Raw genomic sequence first — 24,432 nt, forward strand, 5'->3', positions numbered from 1 at the left:
TTAAAAAGTGTTGAAAATAGTTATGTTATTTAGTTACACCTGGTTTTAAAAAGGTTTTGTGAAATCAAGTGTGGTGCAATTTTGTCTACTCAAGAGGGGCTTAATAAGAGAGAGAAAAAGAGGTATGTAAATAAAAGATAGAGGAGATGAAAATATGTAAATAGCCTTAAAATGTTTGGGTTGGTTCGCTTCCTGGACTCAAACAGAGTTTGTCTGAGTTGTTTTTTTCAGAAGGATACATGTGTATTCAAAAATCATAATCACAAAAACTCCAAAGCACTCTCTTTTATTGGTCCAACATTTTAATTGTTTTAAGAGACTGCCTTGGAGGTTTTTGTGATTTGTGCCATATTTGCAGTTGAAGTCGACTTGACATGACCAAAATATTCTATTAAAAAGATTTAGGTTTAAATCAGCCACTTTATCGGCAGCACTGTTGTCAGTGTCGTGCACAAGCTGTTTCAAATCACTGCTGAAAGATAAATCAGCTTCCATAACCGGTTAGCCTGTTAGCTCAGTTAGCCCTGGGGAGCTGCGAGCCAAACCAGCAAGAATCACCCCCTCAGTACAGTTCAGCTAACTGCCATTAGTTGGGTAGTTAGCTAACCGCTAACTCCTGAGGCTCAGTTAGCCTCAGGGTGCTGTTAGCCAGCTAAAACACCACGTCTGTGCTGTGTTCCCTGTTGCTCTCAAAGGCTGTTTCCTCCTGCTGACTGGCTGCGTTCACTGGGAGGCTGCTGAACCCGGTTCTGCTGCCCGCTAACGGCAACTTGCCAAAGCAAGTATATCCGTCAGGAAACTCTGCAATAAAATTACTGAAAGTTGAAGCTGCAACCTGAGGACATTCGAGGGAGAACCAGAAAATATTGTCTCCATAAAATATGATCCAGTTTTCACCCAAATCACTGAATAAAGTTATAAAGTTGTGCTTTTGTAGAGTGAGGCCCCCAGAAACTCTGCAGTCCGCTCCGTTGAACGGATGTATTGGTCTTCAATGCTCCGCTGCATCATAAGTGAGAAAGCATTTGATTCGCTGCAAATTTAGTTACACCCACGGGTGCAGGATGTGTCATCAACCATTTCAAATCAATTTTCAGAAAAAGACTAACTCTGAAATAGCAGTAAAACACAGAGAATAGCTTCAGTACAACTTTTTTTTGTCATTGTTGGGACAGATATCGGCATAGGAGTGACGTATAAATCAATATATATATAAGATAAAAATACTTTAACATTGATTTGGACGAAATGGGAACTTTAAAGTTTGATGTTTTGTTGACTCATCTACCAGAGGGCTTTGTCGGTTTGATGCAAATGACTGACGCTGTTGTTTCTCTTTGTTGGATGGTCTCTGCTGAGAAGGACTCCCACTCAGGTCGCCATCGGTCATGTACGTGAACAAGATCTCTGGTCTCTGGGATCGATAAAATCTACAGTAGCACATGTACGGGACTTCTTCTAGTTTTTTCTCTGTCTGTGTAAGTTTGTGTGTGTCCAGCCTTCCCTGGCAGTGATGATGGAGCCATTTGGAACGATCAAGCTGTTGCCATACTGCTAACACGATCTTGTTATCCTGGAAGGTGCAGCAGAACGTCTGGTTGCGTGGGTGACTGCATTTTGTTTGTGTGTCTGGGTGTATGTGTGTTATACTGTATAGCCTCACAGTGAACTGTCTAAAAATGTATCTATCTGCGCTACCCCTGCACATTCTGCTCTGCTCGACCGAAAGCGAAAACGAGAAGTCTCTCCTCTCCTCCTGCTTGTGTCCACAGACTCCGCTTGGCAGCAGATATTCTCTCTCTAGAAAAACAAGGATAGAGACACTCGTAGTGAAGAGGTTACAAACACAGCTGTAGTTTTTGTGATATTGTCTTTTGAAAATTTGGCTTTTGTCAGAATTACAGATCTTTGTTTCTCAGGTTTTATCTTTCAGAAATTTGGCATTCATCAGAGTTTCTTTTTGAATAGTTTGTGAATAGAAAACAGTCGGAAGATTAACCACTGATTGATTTTTGTCTCTTCAATCTTGCATTATCTGCGCTGTCGCAAGAAGACCTTGTTTTCTTGTAACAGGATACAAACTTTAGTGACATGAAATGAAAACCAAAGCAAAACCAATCTGCTCTTTTTCTAAAAAATCTGCCTATTTCTATTTAATTTAATCACTAAAATTTAAAACAAGGAATCTTTGTGATGAGATGTCCAGTTATTCAATCCATCTGAATGTCCCACGTGGACGGCCTCGCTGATAGCTTTTGCTTTTCTTCTCTCGATTCCTTCGTCCCCTTGACTGAATATTTAAGGGAGGGTCTCTGTCACAATCCCTTCTTGTTACTGGGGTCTGTGTTTCAGAGTAATGAGAGGGTGTGTGTGTGTGTGTGTGTGTGTGTGTGTGTGTGTGTGTGTGTGTGTGTGTGTGTGTGTGCGCACCCACACACACATTGGAGGAGATTGTCCTCCGCTCTCTGGGTGTCCTAATTACTGGACCCCTCAAAGATTAACAGTCTGATCAGTCTGGAAATGTCACACAGACATTTACATTAACACACATCTACCACAGAAAGCATGAACCTACAACAGAGAAGCATGTAACTAACGATTATTTTCATTATTGATTACTCTTTTTTTGTAAAGTAAAAATAAAAATAAAAGTAAAAATGCTCATCACAATTTTTCCAGAACCCAAAGTGATGTATTTCAGTTGCTTCTTTTGTCCAACCAACACTCAAAAAGACCCCAAAACTGAATGTATTATCATAAATGACAAAGAAAAGCAATGAATGCTTGCTTGAAAATAACTGAAATGATTAATCACTTATCAAAATAGCTGGCAACTAGAGCTGCAACTGATGATTGTTTTCATTTTTCATTGATCAGTTGATTATTTTATTGATTAATCAATTAGTTGTTTAGTCCATAAGATGGTAAAATATGGTGATCTGTGTTTCCCAAAGCCCAAGAAGACGTCCTCAAATGTCTTGTTTTGTCTGAAACCCAAAGATATTCAGTTTCCTGTCATAAAGGAGTAAAGAAACAAGAAAATATTCACATTTCAGATGCTGGAATCAGAGAATTTTGATTTTAAAGTTATTTAAAGTTTACTCAAACTGATGAATAAATCATCAAATAATAATTCAATAAAGAAAGGTAATAATCAATTGATCGTTGCAGCTCTATTTGCAGCTAATTTTCTTTGCAATCCTTGCAGCTTTAGAAGTGTGCATGTGTTTTCTGTTGATTTTACAGTTACATTTGCAGAGCACAGAGCAACATCTTGTAAATATAAGTACTTATTACATGGTTTTGTTAAATACTTGATTCTCATTGGTCAGTTACAGCATTCATAGGTCTGTTATTTTTGTAAACAGACCGTTGCTATGGACGCGGTTCTGATCATGGACTCTGGAGGAGCAATAAAATAATTTTTAAATCCATAAAATAATTTTAAAATGAATGTTTTGTTTCAAATTATTGATTTTTTGTGAGTAACCATATAATTAGTGGAATAATTTAATGTAATGTAAGACATCAAAATTAACATTTAGGCAAACACAAAAGTTACTTGAACACAAAAAGAAACTACACGACACACTTGTTTTTGTTTACAGCTCTGTCACTATGGATACTGTAGTAAAATTCCAGCCAGTACGAACGCAGCCAACAGACTGTGGCAACCAATCAAAATTCACTGTCTAGGCAGGGTGCCCCCAGCTGTTATTGTGACCCAGAACGAGACGCACACACACACACACACACACACACACACACACACACACACACACACACACACATATATATGAATGCACTGATGCAGGCTGGACGGTTACTCACAGGGCAGGGCAGCTTGCGTGTCTGCACGCAAATGTTAACTCCCACACTCACAAACACACACACGTGATTTATTTTTGTCACTTAAGAGGGCATTTAATTGACTTAAGATTAATTCCCATGACACTTATTCTTACCTTAACCACAACACGCCTCATTCCAAACCCTTAACTTCATTTAATCTTCACCATAATCAGATAAACAAATCTCAACCTTAATTTTTAATGGTTTACCTTGTGGAGACCCACTTTTGACCCAAATGAGAAGTGACTCCCTGCAGCGCAACTGTGTGAACAGATTCCTGTGAGTAACACAAGTACACACAAGTACACACACACACACACACACACACACACACACACACACACACACACACACACACTCCTCAGGCGGTGTAATGTGGAAGCTATCGTGACAATCCTTCCAATAACTGCTGTTGTTTACAATCTACCAAATACCTTTAGGCACTTCCTCTCTGCGTCTGTCCGACTACCCAACGACTCAGTTTACTCACCGTCTGACCAATCAGAATGCTCGCTCCTCCCTCCTCTGGCTTTCATTGAGGAAAGTGGATCCAGATCTGACCCAGTGAAGAGCGAAAGGTGCTCTGTCGTAGAGCTGACTTAACTCCAGGTGCTAACTAGAACCATAAATGGTGTTTCGGCTTGTTTTTTAACATACAAGGTTACACCTAGAACCATCTGTGAAAGGTTTAACTGAGAAGCCCCCTTCTGTGATTCCATCCAGAACCCTTCCACCAAATTAGCTCTGGTTCTTGAACCGGTTCCACTCAAGATTCTTGGAACTTTGGCGCTATAAAGGATACCAGCTCACGTTTGCTCCAGTTTCAGTGGAACCATTGAAATCAAGGATGTCGTCAGCAGAGGGTGTCATATATGACACATTCACCTCGGTTCTCCTGGAAAACACATGATTTTTGGAAATGCTCTAAGTGATTCAGATTGAGGTGCATAAACTGAAATGGAGACGGTTCCATGTTGGTGGAAAAGACCTATCTGAGGGTTCTATCCAGAACTTTTCTACTTCCTAAGGGTGCTGTCAAGACCCAATCCAGGGGGTTCTACCAAGAACCCTTTTATATTATGGTATGACAAACCTTTGACGAAAGAGTTCTTCCAGGATTTCTGCAATCGCTGGAGAATTTTTTCTTCCAATTTTTCCCAGTGGAGAACCCTCTTTGGTTCCTGGTAGAATCTTTTTTTAAGGTTCCAACTGGAGTTTTACTTAGAACCCAACATAAAGGGTTATACCATGTGAAAGATTTTATCCAGAACTCCCTTTGAGAAGTTCTACAGAGAACCCCTCTATGGTGTAATGCTTCCACCCAGAACCCTTCTACCAAATTAACTCTGGTTCCATTTAAGATTCCTGGAACCTTGGTGTTATCTAACAAACAAGTTTGAATGGAACCATTGTAATCAAGGATGTCATCAACAAAGGGTGTAGGATACGACATGCCCACATTGGTTCCTCAGAGGAACCTGCTGTTTTTTTGTTTCTAGCTGGGAAATGACTTGGAGAGTTCAGGATCAGTTTAATTTTGATGGAAACACTTTGAATGGTTCAAAATTAGTTGCGGAAACTGGTCCATGTTGGTGGAAAAGGCATATGTGGGGGCTCTATCTAGAATTGTTCCACCTTCTGAGGGGGTTCTATCAAGAACCATTTTATATTCCAAGGGTTTTAACCCCTGACAAACCCTTGGTGAAAGAGTTCTTTGAGGATTTCAGCAATTCTTGAAGAACTCTTTCTTCCAAAGAGGGTTTTTGGATGAAAAGGGTCCTTTCATCAAAAAACAGGCTCTTCAGAAGAAACTGGTTCCAGGTAGAATCACAGCTCTTCAGGAAGAACCCTTGTGGAACCTTTAGAGTTTAATAGTGTAATGTAACAAACAACAGAGGTACGGTTCCCTGCAAAACAAAAATCTAATAATTTTCTCTGTCTGCAGTAAATGATATTGTTCCCTTTTGAAACACATTCAGTGAAATAACATTTCTGCTTACATCGCTGTTCAGAGCTGAAAACTGTTTTTCACTCTGCCACTGACTGATGGAGATTTTAAAATGGGAATATTGTGACAGATGAATGTAGATTTTAGCAGATGTTTGTTTTTTTTTGTGGAGGAGATGTTCTTTGGTGCAAAAGATTTGTTTGTGTGTAAATATTAGAATAAAGCAGACAGTGTTTTTGAGTCTTGGCAGACTGAAAATGTTCCCCAATTTCATCTAGACGTCAAATTCAAGAACAAATCTGAAAATATTTCCCTGAATTACATCATCAAAGTAATGTTGGGTTGGAGCATTTAGCAAATTGCATTAGGATGGCTGAAGGGGTGGTTGTCTTGTGACAGTTTGATTTCATATGTCAGTGGTAATTTGGTTGAATGGGGAGTTTATTATGGAGGGAAACCCCTGCTGTGACTCAGTGACAGAGGCTGAAATGTAACTACAGACGAGCTTCAGCACCACAAGCCTCCAACTTGACTGACAACTAATGACACTGAAGTGGATCTAACCATACACATGGAAAAACTGTACTGCTGAGCTGTGTGTGGGCCTGTGGTGTGTCTGTCTGTCTGTCTGTCTGTCTGTCTGTCTGTGTGTCAAGTCTCCTCTCCATGCACACTTATGTGTGTGTGTGTGTGTGTGTGTGTGTGTGTGTGTGTGTGTGTGTGTGTGTGTGTGTGTGTTACAGATCAGTGGAGGGAAGGGGGGAATAATTGTGGGTTTGATCCCGACTAATAGCCCATTGGCATGAAAGACAGTTTGAATAAAAGTAGACGTCTGCAGGCCAGCTTACCATGCACACACACACACACACACACACACAAACAGACATCCACATTTATTCAGGAAATGTACACTCACAATTTAGATGAATTAAAGTGTTAGCATGCCAGCTCACCATACAAATAAACAAAAACAGCCCTTTTCATGCAGGGATCACACAATACTGCCAAAACGCAGGTTCATCTCTACGTTGGTTTTAGTTTTTTGCTTTTTTTAACACCCACCCCAGTGTGTGATTTTAGACAGGATGCCAGTGTTAAGAAAGCAAAAGCGTAACACAACATCATCAGTAACAGTGGGACGACCACGATGTTCAGCGAGTGATTCTTCTCCTTTTCTTTTCTAATCACATGTAGAGCTAATTTTATGTGGTCATCTAGAAGGGAACCCTAGATTTGTAAGTTTTGTGAAAGTGTCATGTCTGCGCTGTTCCTTCATTGTGCAAACCTTTCCTCAGGCTGTAGGTGCAACCACTTATTGTACTCCACCATAAAAAATAAGTTGTCTTTTTATATTTATAATTTAATTCGCTCTTTTTTTATATAAACTTTTTATAGTTTGTATTAATGTTATGTTAATGATGGTGGGGTGGAACAATAAAGCCCTCCACTGCGTGTTCCTACCTTTCATACAGAACAGGGAGGTGGAACAGCGGTGCAACAGTCCCGCCTTGAACAGTCTGTGTAAAAGGGGCTACTGACAGACTTTGTCCTGTCTCCCAAAAATCAGTGAGCCATAACAAGCAGCGCCAGATCTACCCAGCAACACACACACACACACACACACACACACACACACACACACACACACACACACACACACACACACACACACACACACACTCTCTGTCTCACTCACACACTTCCTCTAACCTTACCCCATAGTGTAACACGTGTTTCTTTCACACTTATTCAATTCAGACAGATGGGAAGTGAGGAGAAAAGAATAGGAAATGAGACAGTGGGAGGGACAGGAGTGATGGAGCTGTGGAGGATGAAAGGGTGCACAGGAAGACGGTAAAGAAGAAACAGCAGGAGAGGAGAGAGTATGAAAGATCAGAAAAGACAAGGAAGGAAAAGAGAAGTCATAGAAAACAGACAGATGCACATAGATTTAGTACGGAGCCCACAACAAGCTTCCTGAATGATTTAACTCAGTTAAGTTGGATTTGAGTGAATTGAAAACAGAAAAGAGGGACGAGGTAGAGAAAGACAGGCGAAAGGAGGGCACAAGTGTTTTTGCGATGTTCATGGACATGAAGTAATAAGAAGGGAATCAAATCGCTGCCGGCAACAGAACTGGTCAGGCGTTCACTCTACACACTCTCTCTCTCTCTCTCTCTCTCTCTCTCTCTCACACACACACACACACACACACACACACACACACACACACACACACGGTCATAGTCACGCAGACCTGCGCTGCCCAGCGACCGACTCTGCAGGGGGGCCAGACGCAAGGGGAACCCCATGAGAGACAGGGTGTGTGTTTGTGTGTCTGTGTGTGTTTGAATCTGAGGTCACTGCATGAACGGGAAGGTCAAAATAACAAGCAAATCAGACGGGAAAGTGGGACAGAAAAACAGACAATTTATCAAGACAAACAGACAATCTCCATCATGCTTAAATAGATGCTGTAACGGAGAACAGAGGATCACATCGATGTATAGGTGGCATTCAAGCACATCAGGAAAAATAGACTCCACACACGAGAAAATCAGAGTTAATGTTTTGGGGTTTTTTTTGTTTTTCTTAAATCTGCCAAGTCGGGCAAATGGGTCAGAAATCTGCTTGCCCGGAAGTCGGTTCTTACTTGCCTCTGCACGAACTGTTTTGCTCATTAGTGGATGTCAAATAAATAAAACACAACAAGATGAAAGTTGATTGTCTTGTTTCATCTAGAGCTGTGAAATGTCTGTGACGTCTTTAAATGTCAGTCTAAAAGCTAATGATATTCAGTTTAATATGATAATAAAAAGAGGAAGGCAGGAGATCTCCAAATTTGAGAGGAACTGTCATTCTTGCATGAAAAATTACTTTAACCATGAATTAATTATCAAAATATTTAAACAATTAAATTCTTTTTTGCCGCATGCGAGGTCAGGCATGTGAGTTGCCAGATTTGCTCCCCTGACACGGCATTATACTTGCCCCGGACAAGCTGGCAAATCTTATTGATAATGCTCCCATGAACTCGTATCGATATCCCACCATGTGGCTTTTCTTCAGACATGAAATAAATTCAGAGACACATTGTACAGGTGACTATCCAAAGGTTCACCTGACAGGTTATGTGATTACAAAAGTGGTAAATCAAAAAAAGAAAGAAAGAAAGACATTAATATAAATATACCATAACAAAATTATCAGGTGAAAAACCGTCATCCTATTATGATTAATTGAGAGAAGAACCTTCTCAGTACTTTAAGAAGAACATATAATTAAAATATTCATAAATGCTCATAGGAGCATTATCTAGTGTGCAGACCGCTCCTTTTTTGACCTGTACTTCTTCCTAATTCATACAAATCAGCAAACATGGGGGTAAAGTATATTTGGTGTTAGAGCCCTTTTGTAACTCTACTCTGTTTGCTCCAATCAGTCAGATGATAGATTCTCACGCATATTTCCCCAAACTGTTGTTGTGCAGGATGAGTGAAATCCCAGAATAAGCTCCAGGAAGGGTGGAGACACGAAAGACAACATTGATATTCCTGGTTACACCTTCAGAAGTTTATTTAATTATCATGAACTTACCAGAAATGAAAAAATAATTGCATGCACACATTCTAACTGCCTCTGAAAACATCTTCCAGTGTGCTAACTGGCTGACTGAGTCTGTGCTCATCCTGGTGTAACAAGCTAGTTTCCATGGAGATCTCCAGATAAACTAACCACTTTAGTTGTGGACCAATTTCATTATTGACAGCAGAAGAAAATAGATTTAAGGCAGTTATGAGCATAACGTAGAACCCATGAAACAGCCGATGTAGACAGCTGCTGTATTGATTCAAATCGACGATATCTGTTCTGTTTGACACACGTGAGAAAGATGAAAAATGTGGCTCAGACACGTCTGATGGAGACAGGTGGTTACAAACACACATAACTGAACTTTGCATGTCAGAAAACACTCACACACACTCCGTGTAATGTGTTCTCATTCACTTTCTCTTTATTTACTCATGCAAGCACGCGAGCACAATAGCAGACACCCAAACAGACTGCAGAGAAATGGGTTACCATAAGAGGCTTAGACAGTGTGTGTGTGTGTGTGTGTGTGTGTGTGTGTGTGTGTGTGTGTGTGTGTGTGTGTGTGTGTGTGTGTCTGGGTGTTTGGTCATACATGGCTGGGTGGACTGGAATAATGGTCCAGTTGGTGTGACCACATACCCTCCATAATAACATGTATGTGTGTGTGTGAGTATTAATAGAGAGGGTATTACAGTCATTCAGAGATGAAGAGCCACAGATTACCTCCAGATCACTGTGTGCATTAGTGCATGTGTGTGTGCACATACAGTATGATGATATCTAAAGCTTCTCATAACTGTTAGACCACCCAGCCATGATACTATCAATAGCTTCTATATTTGTCTTTCTCACTTTACTTTTTCTGTTTTTTATCATACATATCTTCATCTTCTCCTCTTCCTTGTTACTATCTCTCTCTCTCTCTCTCTCTCTCTCTCTCTCTCTCTCTCTCTCTCTCTCTCTCCCTCTCTCTCCCGTGGCACAGTTTTCTTATCCACTGGTTTTCTTTCTTATTTTCCTCTGTCTCGTTTGAATTCCTCGATCTCAAAGAGCATTGTCGTGGTTGCCCCTACATTACTCTGGTACTTTGGTACCAGTCCTGGTACTTTTTTTCTTTGGAGCTGCTACACCTGACTCCTTCCCCACATTGCTATTTTGGAGTTACATAATTCATGAGCTCTACATTAAATGACCTTTAGTTAACACACCAGTTATGTCAGCCAGTGTTGTAGTCAAGACGAGCTAAACCGAGACCAAGGTCTGTCATGTAATAATAATAGAATATAATTAACTATATAGTACTTTTAAAAAAAAAAAGTATTACAAAGTGCTTCACAGCTCAGCAATTTCTGGCATCATGAGTCCACTGCAGACTGGGAAGCTCATGTCTGAACTATATAATCTTTAAGCACTTTGGGTCCAAACAACATTCAACATCCAGAACTCTATGACCGTGAGACGGGTTGTGAGTGAGGTATCTGAGCCGAGGTCCAATGGATTGACAGAAATAGATTTGTGCGTCATCACAAACAAAAACATAACATTACCTAACTAGCTTTACAAGTGTCAGGTACCCTTAAACTTATCTTTCTTTGTGCTGCCAAAAAAAGGTGGTGATCCAAGCCGTCTCTGTAAGAAATTCACACTGCTGTCTTGTAGATGAACTCTTTGGTTTTGAGCCGTCTTTCAATAAAATACTGAGTCCTCTTTGTCTGAGACGGAGACGAGACTGAGAGCTTCAAAACGTGGTCTTGAGACCAGTCTTTAGTGTCACAACATTAACTTCAGCATGTCTAACTGTGCTCTAAATACTTGAAATTCATCTTCTACATCTTTCCAAACAATCACATTAACTACATTTTGCTGTGTATACATAGACTTCTATCCTGTTAAAAGCTGTACTGGGAATTATTCATTTCTTTTGTCATCATCCGAGCTCCTCTAAAAACAGCACCTCTGAGTGTCTGCTCAGAATAAAATAATTAGTTTGAAGTAGAATCTGACATCTGCAGTTTGCCCTTTTCTAAATACACTTTTCAGAGTAATGACTTATACCAACTCCACACTGCTATAAATATGTTTTCTAATTAATATAGGCTGCGTCTCTCACTCAAAAATGTGTTTTTCATATGTCTATGTCACTAAAACATCTGACCTTGACTTTACTGACTCATATCTGTGCAAAGTTTGTCAGTAGGAAGGTGTTTTCACATTCCTCTACTGAAAGAGGAGATATATGTGCACTTCCGCTTTGGTACATAATAAATTCAAAAGCCAGTTGCTGTAAAGAAGGCAAGGAACCCTGAAACCTCCAGCCCAGAGTTTGCATTAGCTGTCCATGCCACTGCCAGTCACAAGCTAACAAGCAAACAACCAACATGAACAAATAAAAGATTCCAGCTACACCAATTGTTCTAATATGTTTGTAGTAAGTCACTGAATTTGGTGCACAACCGACTGAGGCTCGAATAAATGGCTGAATCTCTCTGATGTTTCCACTAATGCTAACACTAGCCGCCATGATGCACACTGTTCTTTCACCACTACACCTAGAGCAAGCAGCAGTTATAGGCCAGATCTCAGCTACCTCAATTATATGGGAAAATCATTCTGAACAAAATATTATCTGTGGATGCAAACTTTAAGCTCTTTGTTTAATCAAGTGGTTCCCAAACTCTGGCGGCAGAAGACCAGAGGAGAGATAAAGAATGAAAGAAGGTGATTATATCATGCTAACCTTTATTTCATTAAAAAAAAATCATCCATCCATCCATAAATATTATTAATGACTGATAAAAAAAAATTATGGGATGAGGGGTGCAAACTTTTTACGGCTTCTAAAACAGTTTGGGAACCACTGTCTCAATCAGTCATTGGTGAAACTGACAAACAATTAATTAGGAAAAATGTGTGAGAAAACAGCACTATACTGCAGTACTGTAGTGCTGCAGATATACCCTGACTTAAAAGTCTTGCTCTCCAGATGAAAGAAAACATATTTATTTGGTTCAGACCCCAACAAATGTCACATCATCATGATTTTTATAGTTTCTCTTTTCAGTAAAAAGGGAAATTTTCATGCAAAGATGATCAGTGCCACTAAAATAATTGCATCTGATGTCTTTTCTACCATATTGTGCAGCCCTAATTTATAGTTATTGCCACAGTCCTTGGTGTGGACGGCCCTTAAGATGTGTCTAATTATGCATTTTGTCTCTGTCTCTCCATCCCAGGTTCAGACTGTTCCCGGAACTTCACCAGTCCCACAGGTCTCATCGAGTCCCCGGGCTTCCCCGACAAATACCCCCACAACCTGGAGTGCTCTTTCATCATCATTGTCCCGCCCAGCATGGACGTCACCCTCACCTTCCTCACCTTTGACCTGGAGAACGACCCCCTGCCGGGCGGAGAGGGAGACTGCAAGTACGACTGGCTGGAGGTGTGGGATGGGCTCCCAGGAGGTGAGATCTTTTTGGATCTTGTGATGATGGTGTTGGTGAGATTTCTTCTAAAAGTGTTGGTGATGATGTTAATGGAAATATTAAACAATAATTCATCCATTTCATGAGTCAATACCCAGAGCAAAGTGAAAGTGGTGTGTGCTCTGCCCTGCCTACATCATTATTGACTGAGGTGGAGTAGCAGCTATTTTAGTAGCTATGCGTTGGTAGATGAAAGCTAAGCTTACAGGCTGGATGTTGGCACCCACTGTGGAGAAACAACATAACTTTTCAAGGGGAAAATAAAACAGGAGTTGGTGGAGAGGAGGGAGAAAAAAGGGTCGGTGAGAGGAGGAACGGTGGGATATTTCTGGTGTAGCTGCTGGAAGGACTGGAAGAGTTTAGAAGGACAAATCCAAGGCACAAAGACCTTGGATCTAGTTCCAAGAGATGGAAGAGGTAGAGAGAAAGAGAAGAGCACTGGAAGGGCAGCGAAAGGTCCTGTACTGCTGGGAAGACTGGAACAAAGGAAGGAGATGTTGAGATGAATAAATGAACACCAGAAGGCCCTCTGGTCTGCCTTCAAGATGAGGACTGGGAGAAAAGAAAAGAAAGAAGAGGATATGAAGTGAGTTCAGCAAGTTGGACTGGAAAGAGGAAGTCTGCATGGAAAATAAGCATTTACTATAGTATTTTATACTATTTTATTTTAATTTTTGATGAGTGTATTTGTATAATAAATACCATCCATTGTTTTTAGTTTTACAAATTGAACAAATTGACTGGAGACATTTTTAATTTAGCTTAATTCCCAAATCTTGTAAGGTACTTAGAAATCACCCAGCAAAGGCTGAACAATGTAAGAAGCAAAGGAGAGCAAACAATGGTGTTTTTGTTCTTATGAATAACTTTACTATAAATATGAATTGAGCCTGAGGAGAAAAGAAAAGTCAGAGAGATGGTGCAAAGACAAGAAGGCGTATAAAAGAAGAATAAAGAAGACTACAGAAGAAGCCATAACACCGTTACTCTTTCTTGTCAGGAGATTAAATGGAAGACAAGACAAGTTAAGCAAAGTTGAAAGTAGAAAATGAAGATGACCAGGGAGGAAAAAAAAGAGAGGGATGGAAGAGATAGACAGGATGAAAGGCTTCAGCTGTGAGTGATGGAGAGGCTGCAGTATGAGAAGGTTAACAGGATGAAAGAAAAGGAAGGAAAGTGAAATGAAGTGGGAGGAGGTTGAAAGGGAAGGAAATGTACAGGATGAGATTCGGAGGTGAAGGACTTAGTTTCGCCCTTCGCAGGCGTGTTGAGTCCTGAGCAGGAAGAGAAGACAAGCAGGAAAAAAGAATGACCATGTGTTGGAAGACAGGAAGAGAGGTTGAAAGAGGAAGAGCTGGGCTAAAAGTCTATTAATTCAAAGTTAAGGGTTGTGTCTAGATGGGAACGGCTGGCCTGCAAAAGATCTCGCAAGACATGATCCTAACCCTAACCAAGGGTTTTTGTCCTTAAATCCTTAAGCAGATCTTAATCACAGCGTTATTATAAAACATAATATATATATTTTTTTACTATATATTACATGGTACTCCATCACTAAAACATGGACGTTGAGGTGGTCTGTTTTTTCTTTTCTCCATTATCCATTTCTGACTATTGTCACAACCAATGTCTAACTACTGTATAAAATTTTAAGAGTTTAAGATTAATATAGCCATCCTAAAAGGTACCTTCATCAGTTACTGAGGGCCGCTGCTCATCATCATCATCATCCAATGCGAGAGTCCAGCAAATTTGGGGTTCCCTTCAAGGCACAACCAGCAGACACCGAGGATAACGGACAGGGATAACACTGCAAGATGGCAGAACACATAAAGCGGCCACCAGATTCGTCTATAGATATGGACAAAGTCAAACATCATGATATTTTTGACCAGTAACACTGCTATCATTGTGTATCTGCTGTTTGTGTTACCACATACTGTATGTGTTTGCAGGGGTCAGGCGAGGGACAAATGTGCCTGTTGTTAACTTTACACACTGCTGAAATGAAATTCAAAAACACAGCGGGAGAAAGAAAAATGAGACAATTTTGCGTGTAAAAAAAAGAAATATTAAATATTAAATCCCGAAGAAATATATATTGAACTTGTTTGACCAGAATTTTATGCAAACATGGGTCATTATTTATAGAAATCATCTCTGTGGATTCGAGATTCTCTTCCCCTCTATTTTTTTCCCGTTTTTTCCTCGCCACTATCAAGAAAAGAGTTATTACTGTTATTTGCTCAAGAGCCCTATTTCAAATATCCACCCGTTCCAAAAGGGAAGAAAAAAATCAATACCACTGATCGATTGCCGGCTATTTTCTCGTCTTCCTCCTCCTCCTCCTCCTCCTCCTCCTCCTCCTCCTCCTCCACAGGCCTCCTCGTGTGTGTATCTGTAAGTGTGTGAGAGAGGAGTCAGGGAGTAGCAGGATGAATCTACTATCTGTGCTCCCATCCCCACACACACACACACACACACACACACACACACACACACACACACACACACACACACACACTCATACACACACACACACACTCATACACACACCCTAGGGCTCTAAATCACACTCATCTGTTTGTGTTGACATATACAAGTTGTGGTATTAGAGAAGAAGACAGTAGAGGAATCACTCAGATCCTTGGATTTACACACACACACACACACACACACACACACACACACACACACACACATATTTATATATAGCACACGTTGTAAAACCGTGTCCAGTCCAGAGACGGAGCTGATGGATGGAGGGAGGAAAGGTGATGACATGAGAGGGCGGAGTGATGAGCTGATGTCAGGGCAGGAGGGACTGATGGAGATAATGGAAGACAGGAAAAAAACAATGCAAGTAGTAAAGGATAGAGACAAACACATGAGAGGATTATGGGATTGATAAAAGAATGAAAACCTAATATACCATCGTGACACCTGGATGAGTGAGATCCATGCGTAACCAGCGAGGGATGTCAACAATTCGATTTAATTTTTGATTTAAACATTTTTTTTCCAGCAATGACAGCTATCTCATTGTTAAACTGTAAAGTTCTCACTTGCAGAACGCCTCAAGCCTCTCTTTAGGGAAGGCGGTGTTGGGGGTAACCTGAATCCTAATATGTGTTGTGGACTAGAGGGTTGCTGCAGTCACAGAAAAATGCATGCATGCTCTAATGGGTAGCTAAATGCACAACAAGTAGTTTTTAACCGGTTAATAACGACTGGTAACAATCAGAAAATGCTGGGAAAATTAGATCTGAAAAATGTGACACTCCAACAAATAACAGTTAGAGTATTGTGTCAGCAAATGATAACTCACATAAATCAGTCCCTCCAGGATTTCACAGTCTGTTTTTGGGATTGTTGCAGCCTAAACTGCCTGATTTCACTGAAACTTTGTGGTGCATTCATAACCAATAATAACCTGCTTCTCATGGCCAATATCAATAAAATAACTGATCATTTGAATGATGGATGATTTAATGTTCCACTGCTCTGACTGAACCAAATTCCACTGGCATCACTATCACAACAAAAACAAAGAACAGGTCTGTTCTTCATAAATATACTTTGCAAGCATTTTGCCTAAGGATTCAAATTAAATGCACTGACATTACCTGTCAACTTAGATATGATATTTATTGGCTAATATACACTGATACTGATATTAATTGATATAACTGTAATAGCCAATACTGGTCAATAATTTGTTGGCTCCATTATTAACTGTGCATCCCCAGAGAATTGCCAAAAAAAAAAGGAAAGTTTCAGGGGTGTTTTGTTTTGGTTTTTATGCATAATTCATTAAAAATCAAAGGCAGTTTGTTCCATGGAGAATGAAGTGTTCCAAGTAAACCAAAATAGGCTCAGATTTACAAAGCTTCTAACAAAATGTGCTTTATTTGTAAATGAAGAAGTGCACCCAAAATCTTTCTGGACCTCAAACTCAGTTATAAAAAGTTATAAAATATAAAAGAGAAAGAGTGAAGTGAGACAACAATAATAATAATAATAATAAATATATGTTCACTTCACAATATAACATGTACAACAAGAACACTGATAAATGACAGACCTTGTGTTGTTTTCAGTAGCTGTGACAGTAGTTAAGAATAAAGCATTGAGTCAGTTCACTAAGACATGTATGATGTTATGATTGGTTGAAGTCCTGGGAAGTTATGATGTTTGGTCAGAGGAGGAAAAGATGCAGCGATGCAAGGTCATGCAGAATTCAACTTCCTGGAGGGACAGATAAGTTTCTAGCAGAAATTTAAGAGACTGATGGTTAATCCGATATTTCTCCCTCTCTTAATCGACAGTGGGCCCTCTGATTGGTCGATACTGTGGGACCAGGGTGCCTCCTGAGATCCAGTCATCGACTGGGATTCTCTCTCTGTCCTTCCACACCGACATGGCTGTGGCTAAAGACGGCTTCTCAGCTCGATACAACATGACACACAAGGAAGTCAGTGAGAGTAAGTTCAACTTTTTTATTTTATTTCATTTATTATAAAATTTAAAAAGGCTGTATTATAGGTCTAAATATCTTCCTCTCCTCCTCGTTTTCACCTCTTGTAGCTTTCCACTGCAGTAATGCCTTTGGGATGGAGTCAGGAAAGATCACAGATGACCAGATCTCAGCCTCGTCAAGTTTCTACGATGAACACTGGCTGCCGCGACAGGCCCGACTCAATTACAACGACAACGCATGGACGCCCAACGAAGACAGCAACAGGGAGTACATACAGGTATGAGTTTGATGTATTCGCAGATGGTCTTACGGCTCTATTGGTGAGGGTGTCATGGCTGCATCAAGGCTTCATAGCGCTGGATTAATGACACTTGCTGTACGGCTGCACAGTCCTAAATTACAACAGACTGGTTCACTGATGGATGAACAGATGCACATGTAACCCAAAAGCACCGGTCTTGGACATTCCTGTAATCTTTCGGGTGCATTTAGGAACACCTCAGACAAATCCCACTGACTTTACCTTAAGAAAACTTACTTTTGTTGCTGAAACCAAGGTTGCAATCTCCACGAGGCAACCTGAAAAGATGTCAGAGGCTGGGTTGGGAACACATAGTGCAACATCAGAAGCATATTTTTATTAAAGTTTTTTTCTTTTTCATCAGGGCGTGCCACAAACCCAAGATCCTAATCCTGGAATGCAGAATCTTATTCTTGAAAACCTTTACTCTGCCTAAAGTAAAAACAGACTGCACTCATATTTTAACAGCATCCTTTTTCCCTTATGTTGACATGTCACACATAATAACTCCACCACAGCTATATTTGTGTCAGCGTACGTGTGAGAGAGAGAGTGGGAGGTGTAGTGATATCAAGGTTTAGCAGCTAGATGCTTGGGTAAGGCATTGTTTCCTGTGTTCTATCACAGTGCCAACTTTGTGCCATCCCTGCACCTGAGCCTGAGTTATGGGGCTGTCTGGGTGAGAGGGGGAGGTTCACTCACCCTTCAGAAAGAAATGAATTCAAATCAACCCACAAGGCTGTGAGACGCCTTCCGCAAACAGCAGATTATTTTGTTGGGTGTCACCTTCCTGCAGCCTTGCAAAGAGCCCACAGGTTATGCTTTACTCATTGTTAATAAGCTTATTTTTAAATAGGTGTTGATGACACGTGTTTCCCTTAATCAAGTTATCAGTTTGAACATTTCCTGTCAGGTACAGTCTGCTTTATCCTGTACAACTTTAAAGTCAACTTTTTTGGCTTTTTTCAACTTAGGTGGAGGAGCAGAGGGGGGTGAAGGGTAGGGGTGCACAGAAAAATCATTATCTGTGTCTGTATCTGTCTCTGTACCTGTGATTGGATAGAAGACCAGAAGTGGGTGTGGTTTTTACCAGAAATGTAGCAACACCTGCAAGCCAGTTCAGGCAGACAACTCAAGCTGCACTGCAATCACATGTGACATGCCTCATTCTCTGTAGTACAAACCATACGGCATCTGGTGGTCTATTAAAACTTTTAAAACCATCACTCCCTCTGCCTGTCAGCGCCATCGCTGCCCTGCAACAGTGTCATTACCTGTTCATTCAGTCCCACCACCACCCCAACATCCACCTGCAGGCTCCGACAGGGGGTCCAAGATACATGTTCATCACTCCTCTGTATCTCTATGTAAACATAATCTGCGAGTGAGCCTCGACATCAAACTCTATATATGTTCTGCTGCTGCAATAAACATTCTTACATGTGAGTTGTCCAACTGAAGTCACATTAAATTGTGCATATGTTGTATTTTCTAATCTAATATTCACTGACAGTGCAATTGTGCTTTTAAAGAATCAAGCTGATCTGGTACTAGCATAAGCTAGTAGCTTTTCATCTCTATCTCTATCTCTTATTTTATTTTTATTTTTAATTAAACTAAATTTTATGAACTGAACCTCACCACCACCTTTAATGTTATTATTTTTTTAATCTTAAACTTAGTAAAGATATAGAAAATATTCTTTGAAGTTAAAGGGATAATCTGAAATTGCAGTGATGCTGCAGTCATGTTTCTTGATGTGTTCATCTTACTGTCCTGCACAATATTGCACAACGAACAACTTTTGATAGCAATATTTGCTTCCATCATATTATTTGTGTTTTCCCAAGTAACATTTCCTGATTCTGGTGTATCTCTAGTAAGGGGAAACAGATATCAACAGGGAAACTGATTTCGACACAACACCTGTTGCAGATCAGGAATTTCACGGTGGCCAGTGCCCCCCTCAGTTTAGCTTTAGGCACCTCAAAAATTATACACCGTGCAGCCACAGTAGGATTGATGTCCTGTCCACACTACCTCAGCTGATTCTGCCATTTTCTCCTCTGCCTCTTTCCTGTCAACATCAAGTGAAATGCTGCACACATAGCTGGTTGGTTACATTTGGAGCCTGGTGAACCTGTTGAAGTGTGATGACTTGCAGTAGAGACAGAGCGCTCAGGGAGAGAGCGTGCAAATATAGACAGAGGTATCAACATGATACACTCTTCTTTGACCATGAAGCCTAATGTTACTTTACAGTTCTGTGGTTTACACTGCAGACTGGAGTCTCTGTTAACAATGACAAACAGCTAGATCTATGCTATACCCTCATGTTCTCTTCAATGCACTGCTGGATGCGCTGCCTCTCTCTACTGAAGCCCCAAACCACCAACATGATGAAAAAAACTTATTTGGAGATACTACCTCTATATATTGCATACCATTTAGTATGTCATTATATAGGCTGATGATTGATTTCCAGTGTCCCTAGAAAGAAATTTTTAGAACAATAAAATCATCCTTAAACCTTAAATCTGTTATTTTTCTGAACTTAATGTCATTGTATTATTTGGTGTCCTTGGTTTTGACCCTAAAATGATGAAATCCCGGGCGTGACCTGTTGTCTTTGCTACAGCGGCACAACAATAAGACCACTTGGAAACGCTACGTGGCTGGAATGTTGTCTGTTTCCACTTTAAGGCCAATTTTCATGAGCCAGAAACTCACATCATGACCTAAACCCATTTCTCATAGTTTGCCAACTGGTCAGGTTTAGAGCTGCTTCAGTCACACCACAAAAAAGCTTGTGAGATTAAGGCCTGCTTTACGCAGCTAACATACTCCATCCTCTGAAAACCCTGTGATTAGACAGCCCAAGATGTGCTGCTTCAAAGAAATGAAGATGAGTGAAGTTTGTTGAGTTAACAGTCAAAGGAGCCAGTGAGCGATCAGTGTTTTGCTCGAGGAGACAAGAACCAGGCGAGCACCTCGTCTGTTAATTTGTAAGAAGGATGACACAGCCGCAGATAGCCACAGACAGATGTGGAGTAGAAGCAGTAGTTCTGATTGTCAGAGCTGCACTGCGGCCAAACTCCAGGCCAGCGAACACAGGAAGGGACTGTGGCCAAGAGGCAGCATGAGGCCAAGGTCCCATCAGTCTCACACTTCCTTCCTGTCTCACCTCAACTGCAGCTGATAGCTCGCTCTGTTCGCCTCACTCTCAATATTAGCTGACAGTGAAGAATCTGCTTAAGGTGGATCACTCAAAAGATCCTCCATATGTTTTTATGAGCAGGGACCTCTGATTAGAATTTTATTGTTGGTGACACATCAGATCTTTGCATGAAATCAACTTAACAGTTGATTGGCTGAAAACGAAGCTCCTGCCTCTCTCATGTTGTCTTTCTGTCTCTCCCTCTGTTCACCGGTGTTGTGGTCGGGTCGCTGCGTTCCACAGAGGCTCTCAGCTGTTCCCCTGCGTTAACACCTAGCACAGAGAAAGGCCTCTGCATGTGTGTGTGTGTGTGTGTGTGTGTGTGTGTGTGTGTGTGTGTGTGTGTGTGTGTTTGTTTGTGTGTGTGTGTGTGTGTGTGTGTGTTTGTGTGTGTGTGTGTGTGTGTGTGTGTGTGTGTGTTTGTGTGTGTGTGTGCAACCTCCTGTCTTGACAAGCAGCTGTCATAAATGCCAACATGCCTCTCCTTCTTGCATCTTGCACCCTGTGGTCTCTTATAACAGTGTGTGTGTGTGTGTGTGTGTGTGTGTGTGTGTGTGTGTGTGTGTCTGTCTGTGTGTGTGTGACTGTGTTGGAGTGTGTGTTTGTTGATATCTGTACCCATGCAGCTCAGGCATGTGTGTGTGTTGCTATGTTGGCTCAAGAGCCACGTGTGTGTTTTAAATCTCTCTCTCTTGTTGTTCTATTCTATTCTATTCTGTTCTATTCTATTCTATTCTATTCTATTCTATTCTGTTCTATTCTATTCTATTCTATTCTCTTTAGCACTAGGCACTGAACTTGATGCTTTTATGGCATCGACCAAATTGCTTCGATCCTATGGAATATTGAAAACTGCCCTGTCATTTGGTACCATGTTTCAATATTAAGGATTAAATCTCTAACTGTCAGTCAGCCAATGAGCATGCAGCATGCTCATACCAAGATCTAATAATGCCGATGAGAGACACAGAGACTGGGATCGTTTGTTTTTTGACTGCAAGCTACTTATCCTGGATGAACCCCTATTTGTTACAACCCAGCTCTGTGACAAAAACAGGAAACACAGGGTAAATTATTGAGAAGGTAATTTATTTACTATAGAAATATTAAAAAAAAAAAACACACAAAGAAGTAGATGGGATAAATCTGTAGAGTCAGTAGTGTAGGGAGTGGGTGAGTGCCCAACCAATAAGGAATTTTTGAGACTGATACAATGTCTATTTTAAAGGGGAAAAATTCACAGATTACCAATATGGTGGCTGATATAAAAATAGAACTTTTATATGTGGATTGTACTCCAAAATGACTGTGCAAAGGTACTCAGAAGGACCTTTATTAGAATATTTATCAAAATAATATATTTTTTATTTAAGAAATTATAGAAAGGTGCAATGACAAAAAAATAGATGAAAATAAAATAAACTGCTAAATAAACAAGTACTGTTCAGTGTCAGTTAATCACAGAATATTTTAACACAGTCAGTAAACTGTAAAACAAGAAGCAGCTAGTCAGTATTTACATCAGCCAGAGCTCCTCTTGACCCCATATATGTTCCCTGTTGTACTTAATCTCCATCAACCCAAGTAAAACAATGTTTTTACATCAGTGCATAATTGAAGATATATTTTGCAGATACTGATATATCTTTGATCAGCCCATATCATGCCAATATCAGGACTATATGTCAGTTGGTTGAGCTCTAGGTATGAATTATTTTTTCTTAATAATTAAACTTTGGATATTTCCCGTCATTTTGTTTCATTTTAGTCCAGTTGATTACAGTGTGCAGTATCATTCAGGAACCCAAAGTCAGGGTATTGGTACTGATACTAAAAAAATTTGAAAGCCCTAATTGTATTCTGTTTTATTCTATTCTATTCTATTCTATTCTGTGCTGTTCTGTGCTGGTCTGGTCCAGTGAGGTGTGGTGCAGATTGATGATGTGAGTTCTGGTGGCTCTGTTATTCTAACAACTTTGTGATTGATGAGAAGCCTCCCTGAGAGGGGCTCACTTACCGTCTCTCTCTCTCTCTTACACACACACACACACACACACACACACACACACACACACGCTCATATTCATTCATTCTTCACCTCCTTCTCTTGTCCCTTTCTCTCTCTTATTCCTTTACTCCTCACCCCTCCTCTTCTCATCCATGCGTCTCCTCAGTTCCGGACTATCGATTAGTTGTCTTGGTGGATCTCTGTCTGGCCCTAAGCGTGCAGCTGTGCATGCGCGCGCGCGCGTGTGTGTGTGTGTGTGTGTGTGTGTGTGTGTGTGTGTGTGTGTGTGTGTGTGTGTGTGTGTGTGTGTGAGTGTGTGTGTGTGTTGGAAGTAATCTAAAACACCTGTCTCTCTGACAGATAACAAACGCAGCATTTTACCTCCCCCGGTGTTTTGTACTATACCCCAGTGGGACACACAGCACACACACTTCTGCACACACACACACACACACACACACACACACACAACAAGTTCTGATTAATCTACAGGTTTCAGCAGCTCCAATGGAGGAGAATAAATGTTATAACCTACAGTAGAACCTTTCTCATCTTCTGCTCTTTATTTGCCTGCAGCCTCTCTTTGTCTCTTTTCACTTCCATATGAAACCTTGTTTTGTATCACAGAGGCTTGGCTCTCCAATCACTGTCCCAACGTAGCAGAGAACATAAATCATGTAATTGGAAAAACAGCTTAAGAACAGTTGCAGGTGTGCTGGTAAGGAACTGTAAATGTAGAGACTGTACCCCTCACAAAAATCATGTTAGACCCGAGATAAAAAACCCTGAAAAAACTTTTTTTAAGGCTCCACACTGGCAACAGCTGTGACCAGATGCTTTATGTTTCTGTGTCATCCCCTACTTGTGAGTGTGATATCTCAAGTCTTGAAGGAATTTCTTCAAACTTGGCACAATCTTCCACTTGGGCTCATGAACTGCTTATATTTTGGTGGTCAAAGCTCAACAGTCAAGATCATTGTGACCTCATCAACGTGATACTTTAAGAGTGCCTCCAGGAAATTTCTTCAAACTTGGCACAAATATCCACTTTGACTCAAGAATAAATACTGTGACATCACTAAAAACCTTGGCTAACTCAAATAAGTAGAAAAGAATAGAATTTACACACTAAATGTGACAAAACATCCAATAGGTAGAGGTGGGAAGTACAAATACTTCTCAGGTATTCTAAATATCTGAAAAAAATCAGACTTGTTACTTTAGTGTTAATGCATTTGAGGGGGATTATTGATTATTTTGATTTCACATCATTGTGCATCACCTTCCCAGAATCAAAACTGATTTCAGCCTTAATGAATGGTAGCCAGCAAGACAATTCCTTGGTGAATCTGTGACATAACAAGATGTAAAAGACACAACAAGACAAATTCAAGGCAAACATAAACGTAACAAGATGAAAGATGATATAAAAGGTGTAATAAGACGAAAAAAACAGAAATTATGCAATAAGACCAAAAAGACCAAGAGGGAGACTCAAATACAGAGAAGAGTTGAGGTTCAGTTAACTTTGCACAAAAACATCCAGTAGA

General features: G+C 40.4%; 1 protein-coding gene across 1 annotated transcript in view; it reads left to right on the forward strand.

The window, feature by feature from the left end:
* LOC146323347 (neuropilin-2-like) overlaps positions 1-24,432 on the forward strand; it is a 151,151-nt gene that overhangs the window by 44,900 nt on the left and 81,819 nt on the right. Inside the window, exons 4-6 of the mRNA XM_084725536.1 lie at positions 12,628-12,855; positions 17,205-17,360; positions 17,464-17,633. Coding sequence (XP_084581662.1) covers positions 12,628-12,855; positions 17,205-17,360; positions 17,464-17,633 — 554 coding nt within the window. The remainder of the gene's footprint in view (positions 1-12,627; positions 12,856-17,204; positions 17,361-17,463; positions 17,634-24,432) is intronic.

This window comes from Lutjanus erythropterus, chromosome 8, assembly GCF_056507025.1.
Source record: "Lutjanus erythropterus isolate fLutEry1 chromosome 8, fLutEry1.hap2, whole genome shotgun sequence".
Classification (NCBI taxonomy): Eukaryota; Metazoa; Chordata; class Actinopteri; order Lutjaniformes; family Lutjanidae; genus Lutjanus; species Lutjanus erythropterus.